General features: G+C 37.1%; 1 protein-coding gene across 1 annotated transcript in view; it reads right to left on the reverse strand.

Moving 5' to 3' along the window:
- Positions 1-3,058, reverse strand: part of MLLT4 (myeloid/lymphoid or mixed-lineage leukemia (trithorax homolog, Drosophila); translocated to, 4) — a gene marked incomplete at its 3' end in the record, with an annotated part of 44,412 nt that extends 41,354 nt beyond the window's left edge. The window contains exon 1 of the mRNA XM_008583427.1: positions 2,867-3,058. Within this exon, the coding sequence (XP_008581649.1) occupies positions 2,867-3,041 (175 nt within the window). The remainder of the gene's footprint in view (positions 1-2,866) is intronic.
- Between the last annotated feature and the right edge of the window lie 6,884 nt (positions 3,059-9,942).

Consider the following 9,942-nt stretch of genomic DNA (forward strand, 5'->3'; position numbering starts at 1 on the left):
CCCCAAAATTTAATTTTTTTTTTTTTTTTTTTTTTTTTTTTTAAAAGATGACCGGTAAGGGGATCTTAACCCTTGACTTGGTGTTGTCAGCACCACGCTCAGCCAGTGAGCGAACCGGCCATCCCTATATGGGATCCGAACCCGGGGCCTTGGTGTTATCAGCACCGCACTCTACCGAGTGAGCCACGGGCCGGCCCCAAAATTTAATTTTTAAATGAGCAATAGTTCCCCCGCTCCAAGCAAAGGATGACATCATAATGATTATGATGATTACAGTGACACTACTACTACTAATAGTGTTGACAAAGATTATCCAGATAATTATATACAGAGTATGCTAAAATGAGGCTAGTAAAAATAGGATGCAGTGAGACCAACTAAAGAATGACTGTGGCAAAAAACAGAAGAGTTAACAGGAAGAATTTAAAAGATAAATAGACTTACAGAGGCTTTTAGTAAATATTATATATAAACAGTAATGCTAATAATCAGAATACAGGAATAAAAAATTTTAAATTACTTTATGAACTGAAAATATAAAAAATGAAAATCAGAGTAACAAATCAGGGACAAAATCAGTAAATTTGAACTCTTGCCACAAACCAAAATTACCACGTTGTTCTTGCTGCAAAATTTATAATAGATCAAAGTCTTTCATATAGTATGACTTTTAGAGAACTAACATTAACAATTAAGCCTAAATCACAGAAGTAAAACAGAACCAGGAACAAGACATCACTGCAATGGCACGTGTGGCCACCACTGAGTGTGCACAGTCAGGGTGCTTGGGTCCTGCCACATCTTCATACACTGAAGGAAGGACCTTCTGCCTCAGAGGTTTCACACATTTTTTTTTTAAGTAGCATAACCCTTTTTATGTTTCCAGGTGAACTCATATGAGGACACTCACTATGTGAAAAGGATGGAAGTGGAGTTTCCCTGGAGACTGAAGCAAGGGCTGGGCCCTGGGCTGAGACTGCTGGGCTGTGGTATGCAAAGGTGCTGAGACTATCACCCTGCACTGAGCAGTGTTACACTGTCAAGGGAAACAAGGCACATCTCCCAGACAGATGAACTCCTGGCTCCAGTGAGCTCCTAATCCACAGCCAACCATGCAGCATTCCTTCTATCAGCATCACATCTGTGCAAAGTTGGGCTTTCCCCAGTGCTGAAATAAACAACGAGCACTGTCTGAAAATCAATGTGGACAAGAAAGGAGGGCTCCAAGAGTCTGAGGAGCTTGGCAGGGCCCAAGAGGCACACCCATCCCATCAGGGAGTAGTTGTCGTTAAGAATAAACAGAAAATTTTAGTTTTCCTTTTTTTTGTGTACTATTTTTTCACTTACCAAATTGTGAGTTGTTAATTTGTCTGAATCTACTTAAGAGAATTAACTGTTATGTATTTCCTCCGACCTACTTGTGCCATTAAAAAAATTACTATGGCACGAAGGCTCCATGACCCGAAAAAGACTAAGAACCTACATGCCAGAGCCTTCCTCATATCTGAGGCAGGGGTTAAAAAACCACTGCTCTAAGCACAAAGGCATGAAAGATAACGGAGAGGTGGGAAAGACACCATTTACTTTTTCTTTAATAATCTTTATTTTGTTTTGACCCCTTAAAAGTAATATTTTACTTTTTAATTAAAAACAAATCTAGTAAAGACAATGTAAAGAAATGAAAGTTCAAAAAAAAAATCAATAGCATTCAATTTTTAGATCTCACATTCCAATCTTACATATTATTCCAAAGACTTCATTCACTTGGTGGTATTCAACTAACCAAATGCACAGATAGAAAAAGGGCTGGAAGTGAGAGATATTTTCTTCTTTGTAACCTATTTACAATGATTCTAAGGTAAAGGAAAAACTCAACCTAAGGTAAAGGAAAAACTCAACCTCAGAAAAATCTAAAATTAAGAACATCATCTATTGTCAAAGTTATTATTATGGATATTATTTATGCAGGTGATATCTTCATAATCTTAAAAAAGTAGTAAGCAAACACGATCTGCCTTACATACTACTGAGGAGAAAAAGTGTAGTCACACCTGGAGATGCCACACCTTACAAACATTTTAGTTTAATTTCAAATGTACAAAGAAAGCTGTGTTTTTAAAGTAAAGAAAAATAAATTATGTTCAAAAAAGATTTGTGGATGGAACTTAAGAGGTACTGAAATTGGGTTGGTGCTATATGTAATCCTTTATTTGCTGCACTGTGATTTGTATTTTTTCTAAGTTATTCAACATTTCCAAAGCACCCATAAAAATTTTATGAATTTCTACATTCTTTGTAAGTCCAATGTAAGTTGTCACTTGATACAGCTATATGAGATATTTTCAGAAAATTCTAATGGTAAAAAAAGGAGAAATTTATAAATACATAAGTTTTCCTCAAGATGTCCTAATTATTCCCAAAGAATAATGAAAATGTGCTGGTTCAGGATGCAAAAATATTATACCAAGATTGATAATACATACCCATATACTATTTAACTGCGTAAAAACTAATTATAATATTATAATATATACACAAGAGTTACATATTTCTCCAAAACCAGGTAGCATACTACATCATCACTGTATGTGACACCTAGATATGTTGAATAATTTTAATTATGAAACATCATGCTACTTACTTATCTTTGCAGAAATAAGCACATATAAAAATTAATATATTCATTCCACCTTCCAACAAATATATAGGCCAGGAACTTATGAGAGTTTTGCCAACCTGTCAACCACTCTCCCAGCCCCTCCACAAACAGAAAGAGGGAGATGAGCAGTAAGACAGGTCCCCTGGACAAGCTGCCTACCCACAGGGCAGGACATGCCACCAGCAAACCCTATCTGCATGCACTAACCTCCACTGACATGCACTTCATAGAGTGAATACTTGGGAGAGGACAGCATTCGCATATCAGGTCGGAATTTCTCTGCAAGAGTTTCAATCACATCTTGAGTGGTGGCAGTACTAGAGACCCGAATACATTTTGTTGCAAAGTTACCAGCAGCTTTATCTTGAAAATAAAATCTCATCACTCCATGGAACTCCAAATCCTAAAAGAAAACAAAATGATACATTTTTGGAAAAACAACACTCAAGAGATTCACTCTTTATAACAATAATAAATGAAAAAGACTACTCATTACTTTTTAAAAATGTTTATTTGTCATAAACATCTGAGACAAACTAAAAGGCGGGTTTTTTTGTCTTCAAGTTTCATTATGTGACTTTGGACAAGCTACTTACAGTTTCTCTTTGCCTCACTGGCCTCTTATATAAAATAATGGCTGTGGAGGAACTGATGTTAATACACCCTAACATGCATTATTTGGTTGTGTTTTTATAATGATGCAGTTAAGTAGATATTAAACCCCATTTCAAGACTGGTCATCGAAACTCATAAAGTTTGGGTACCCTGCTCAAGCAGGTAGCTGGCAGATCCAGAATTAAAACCCCGATCCATTGGACTCCAAAAAGCCCATGCCTACACTGTCCCTGAGGTCCCATCCAGTTCTGAGATTCTAAAGCTAAATGAACAGACTCTTAAGAAAAGGGGAGGGGTGGGGACTCAAATAGGAATAAGTGAAAACTCTTAACTTTTGCAGAATATCATTGTAACTAATTTTCAATATGAACTACTCAAACTGAATGAATGCAATTTAGATTTGTCTCAAAACCTTACTTCTAGAGAAAAGCACACTGGAATTCCAACTAAAGATAATCCCTCCACATATTTCCCTACTGTAAGGCAGGCTGAAGCCCATGCACTGTGGATGCCCTTTCCCATCAATGCCATGAACACAGAAAAAAAGCACAACTCCCAACAAAATTCCATAAACTATTTCTAACTCCTAGGTCACTTTCACTGCCTCTAGCAAGATTAAAGATTCAGTTGCTCTACTGGATTCATCCTCGATTCTTCTTTCTCTCATCCTCCACACATCTAATCCATTAAAAAACACCCAGAATCCAATGAAAATCTTGTTTAGAGAAAGTCAGATCACATCATTCCTTAGCTTTACACCATTTAATCGTCCGACCTCTTGGAAGTCAAAGCTCATCACATTTAAGCCCTTCCTTATTCTTCCCCCACCCATCAGCCTTTTCTTTACCGATTATGATCAACTAAAGGAGCATTTATTTGAAGAAAAATCAGGGAAATGGGATATGAGAATGGAACTGAAAACTAAGACAGAAAACAAGACAGTAAGGCACACCTCCAGCCCTGCAGCTTTACTGTGTTTGCCCAGACTACATCCAACCAGGCTGCGTGCCTTTCCCACTCCCCACTGCACCAGGAAAAAAAAAAAAAAATGAAACAAATGAGTATCTATATTCAAAACAACACTGAACCACAAATTCTGGGGTAAGGTAGGGTAATGGTTATGGGAGTGAGACCCCAGAAAGCTTAATGAGTTAGCAAAATGGGAGTTATATTAAAAGTCCTGCTCTGGGCCGGCCCGGTGGCGCACTGCTACAGTGCGCCGCTTGGGAGCACGGCGGCGCTCCCGCCGAGGGTTCGGATCCCACATACAGACCGGTTCCCGCTCACTGGCTGAGCGAGGTGTGGGAGCAACACCGAGGGTTGCGGTCCCGTTGCCGGTCCCGGTCCGGTACGGGTGCGACACTGAGGGTTGCAATCTGTTGCCGGACACGAAAAAAGACAAAAAGGAAAAAAAAAAAAAAGTCCTGCTCTGGTCTCTCAGAAATTATACCAACTGCTTCTTTGTCTGGTCTGGGTCAAGTAACAAGCAAAGCTAAACTGACATCCTTTTTAAATGTCTCCATCTGTTAGTCTGACAGCCCTTAAAGCTTTATAACTAAGAATGCATGTGAAAGGTGCTCCTAAACTATAAACTTATAAATGAGTATTTGTTATTATTAATACCAGCTAACGCTCACTTTGGGCCCCCAGCTCACTGTGTCCCCAGCTCTCCATCACCCCACCCCTTCCTGCTTCAGCTGGCCCCATCCCTCTTGAATCATTCAAGCACCTTCCCTTTCAAGTTCCACTCTCCCTGTCGACTACTTCTTCCATGGGCTCCTAAGACAGCACCTTAGAAAACAAAAATTACTATATAAATTTAGTTATATAAATTTAAGTTTTTATTATGAGAGCCACATTTTTATCCTATGATTTTGATACTTTCATCACTACCACCCTGAAAACACCTTTGTATTACATGGAACAGTCTAAAATATTAATTGGCAAAACTACCCTGGCTCCTCCAAAGGCTCACTTTTAAAGAAGTAGTTAACCAAAAAAAGCAAATTAACCTCCATGCTTCATGGTACTCATTTTGCTAACAAGGTAGTTTTCCATCTTTTGTAATTAGAATAAAACAGGTTTGATGCACCTAAGGATCCCCCCAAATATGAAAGCACCTGTTTCTTGGAGAATTGTCAACAAATTAATTCCAAACTACCAAATATTAAAGAACCAAAAGAAAAACAGAAGCATCATCTGTGGCAGGCAAGGGTGGGAGAAAATGACCATTAAAATCAGCAAGAACACAAAGGAAAGACTCAAGAACGAATTGATAAAAGCAAACATGGAAAGAAGGAGACAACTACTTAATCATCCTCATGAAGATTCCCTACATATAGATTTCCACCTTTTACAGTAAAAAAAAAAAAAAAAAAAAAAAAAAAACAGCACATATAAAATCTCCATTACTAATGTGGTTCAGCTACTTACCTTACATAAAATGTTAAGAGATAAAAGGAAAAAAAGAAGAAATAAACCCATTAGTGTTGTCACCAAGCAACAGCATTCCTGTCTACAGAAAAGTAATAGTATTACTGTTCATGTTTTAAAGAAGCAATTCTCTACGTTCTGTCAAGCCTAAATAAAGTAGCCTATAAAAACTACCTTTGATTTTATTTCATTTGCACTACGTAAGTGTTAATAACTAACTATTATTTCGGTTTCTGCATCACACAGGAATAACTGAGTATATCTATTACCAGAATATTCCCGTAAAAAATTATTTATTTATTTTTCGCAGCTGGCCAGTAGCAGGATCCGAACCCTTGACCTTGGAGTTACAAGGCAGCACTCTAACCAACTGAGCTAACTGGCCAGTCCTCATAATTATTTAATAGGTTAACAATCTATTCAATTATTCAGCCAATCATAAGAATCTTATCAAACCTGAGAAGACTGAAAAAATCAAGTTCCTGAATCTAACAATTGGGTGTGTAGTGACCAAACTAATATACAATAATAGTTATTGAAATTAACATACATTAAGGGCTTAGTAACATGCCAGGTACGAAGAGTTTTGCACTCAATTCCCCAAATGAAGAGTCAGGTATTATTATCATCACCACTAAAAAAAAGAAGAAAAAAAAGAAAAGGAGGCCCAAAGAGGTTAAGTACAGGGCCACAATCACACAGCCTGCCAGGAAGCAGGGCTGAGGGGCAGCCAGGGTTAGTTGCCCAGACCAAAACTTCACATTTCTATGCTCTGCTGCCCTCCTTCCACACTTTGTCATCTAAAGGGAGTCTGATACTAATTATTTTTCTTTGACCTCACAAGTACAAGACGAGTTACAGAAGAAATGAAGGGATGAATGGATGAATGAGAGAAAGAAATCTGAGGCTCAAAGATTAGTGACTTGTGACCATCACTACCTAGACCTCCAAAAATATGAATTCAGGTATTCTTGCTGCCCATCCTGGAATCAAAAGCTAGGCTCACACTCCACACAGTGCCGGATCAACCTCATCTACCATTAGGTCTACACGCCTGTCCACAACACAGTGCAGTGGAAACACCTGGGGGTTTAGAGGACAGAAACAGGTCTTCATTTCAACTTAATACCTGTATCCTTGAGTGAGTTATTTAACATCCAATGTGAACTTGAATTTCTTCAATCATGAAAAGAAAATAATCTTGTTCTAAGGATTAAACAAAATATATAAAACAGCTAGCATGCTACCTGGCACAGTTAAGCACTCATCAATCTGAGGTTTTCTTCTTTTACAGTCTCTCCTATTAGAGAATAGCTTTTCTCTGAAAGAAGAAATCCTCTTTTATTCATTATTCTAGGTCCTCCCCCTCAGTATCCAATACAATGCTTTGCACTTAACAATAAAAAGAAATTTGAGTCAAAATGCCCAAAGTAAGGTCGAATTCTTCCAGGTGTGACTGTCCATTCCCAATTGATAAGAACCCTGAAAAACAAAACTTTAAATTTGTAATAAACAGCCATAAAGTCTCAAAGGCAGGGCTAATAATGTTGCAGCCAACCCAGTTATAATTTTACAAAGATTCATGTTCTTTTTTTTTTTTTGCACCTCCTCCCTCCCATCTTAGTGTTGGTTGTACAAACTGCCCAAGAGCAAAGAATATTAAAATCAAAAACACTGTTGTAGATTCTCTAACATCTAAATACGTTGCCTATTTGCTAGCAGATTTTCAGAAAAAAATTTTCTGTTTGGAACAGGTAAGATAATAACTGCCTATAATCACAGTATACAGTGCTAATCTCAATAATTTAATTCAAAGGGAAGGAAAAAACAATGTAACAATCACTTTTTTTCTTTCCTTAGTGGTTATCTCTCCTGACAGAAAAAGTTTCTCTGGTATATATCAACTTTTTCCTGAGAAATATTAGCAACAATAATTACCACAACAGAAATGAAAAAACTGCTTGGGGTCAACTCGAAATTCTTTTAATGTTACCATAAAGAATGCAATGGTTCAAAAAAAATTTTTTTTTAAAAAGGCTATGTTGTGAAATTACTAAAAAGCCAATGCAAGAAGCGGAATTAAAGATGGAGATTTTCTTTAAAATATCTTATCAATATCTCATTAATTAACAAAACTGATAATCAATTAGCCTTCTTTACTAAACCAGTAGAAACTTGCTAGGGCAACTCCAAATCTCCTTTTGATAAAGCTAATCAGAATCATTCATTTTAAAACTTAAATAGGTCAACCATGCACAATTCACTTTTCTTCTATGTTCAGCACTTATTTAAAATCCATGTCCCAGCCTACAGTGACACAATGCTAACCTTCAAACAGATCATCACCATTACAATTCCCCATGGAGGAAACAGCAGTTGACAGAACGGACCACTTTATTACACGAACAACAAATTTCTAATGCTGATGCCTCCAAAATATGTGCAAATGTTAAAGAAATACAGCTGTGCCTTCAACATGTTCATACACACAACTGCTAGTACACAAAACAATCAATCAGACAACAATAGCCATCTAATCTGCTTTTGTTAAAAAACAGTAATAATGTTTAAGTGTTAACTGTTTCAGGTAGAGGATGGAAGAAATGAATGAATATAGGTTTTTGGAATCTCACTTGTATGAACTCTATTTTTTAAATGTTAGTACTTCAAGAATGTTTTTTCTAAATAACATGCATTTGATTGCCTAAAACTTTTACAAGAAAAATAGTACTCCTGAAAGGGCAAAAAAAAAAAAAAAAAAGAACTAACGACCTTAAAATTTCTTCACCAGGCCATTCTTTATTCTTTCCACTTCATTCATTCCCAAGGGACCTTCTTCTACCTCTTTCCTCCCACATTCCCCATTCCTATGGGTTAGGAGCGCCTATAAACCCCATGTTTTCTGATAGCAATGATTATATTACCTTATAATTGTCTGACTTCCCAACTACAAAAACATTTTCTATAAAAACTGAATTTGCTTTACCACAGTTTCCTCATCTGTAAAATGGTGGTAATAACAGTGTGGACTTCCACAAGGCACTGCTACTCTGTAGATTAGAATGTAAACCGGCACACAACCACTTGAGAGCATCTTAGTGAAGCCATACATAGTACTCTCTGACTCAGCAATCCAGGAAAAGAGTTTACACCTGTACATGTGCATTTAGTCTTTATAATACAATGATGCCATTAATCCTTTTTTGTCTGAAAATAAAGGCACAATGTGAACTAACCACCGTACTTCTAACATGTTGATGCTCGTTCACCAAATCTAAGAAAGGCCAAGTTCACTGAAAGTGGGAAAAGGTCATCTTTCAGGTAAAAAGCAGAAGGACTAGAAAACTGGAGAGAGAGAGAGAGAGAGAGAGAGAGAGAGAGAGAGAGAGAGAGAGAGAGAGAGACAGGGAGAGAGAAACATACACCGAGACAGGGGGATGCGGGGCAGAGGGGCGTGCATGCAGAGCTCCCTTTTTATGAACTCTAACAAAACTCCATCCGGTACCCAAATCCTAAGCATTATAAATAAAACTCTCTGCCAGAAAACACAGCCTGCTGTGAAAACCAACAGGCCAACATATTTTTAAAAGTGCTCAGTTATACCTGCCAACATTATCTACTTAACGATTGTCCACTCTCAGTAGCTGAATATTCGGGAGCCATAACCCTGTCAACTTTCAAAGCAAGTATAAATCAGTGCTTTGCTGCCAGACTTCACTGGAATTAGAAATCTACCTAAAACCTTAGTCAGCATTACTAGGGAAGGGAGGGTCAAAAAGTGAAGGTTTTCCCTATAGTACTCTTAAAAAAATTGAACACTCTATCTTTGAATAATTAAAAACACATACTGTAAATCTGGAAGATGATCACATAATGAATACATTAAACCTACATGACAGAAGAGCAATTATCACATTTGTGATTAAAGATTATGTTTATACCTCAATTATAATCTTTAAATACTACACTTGTACACGTGCAGATATACAGAAACAACCCTAAAAGCCAACTACCCAGTCAAGGGGTTATAACCAATTTTGCCATGCACCCTTTGGAGTTTGATGAAGCCTATAAATCTGTTCTCAGAATAAAAACTTTAAATGCATAAAATAAACAAAGTATTACATTAAAACACAATTATTATAATATTTTAAAGCTGTACTAGCCAACCACACACACACACACAAACACACACACACAAAGAATAGTTTAAAACCTATGATGTAGCCATATAT

This window comes from Galeopterus variegatus, unplaced genomic scaffold, assembly GCF_000696425.1.
Source record: "Galeopterus variegatus unplaced genomic scaffold, G_variegatus-3.0.2 Scaffold2911, whole genome shotgun sequence".
Taxonomy (NCBI): domain Eukaryota; kingdom Metazoa; phylum Chordata; class Mammalia; order Dermoptera; family Cynocephalidae; genus Galeopterus; species Galeopterus variegatus.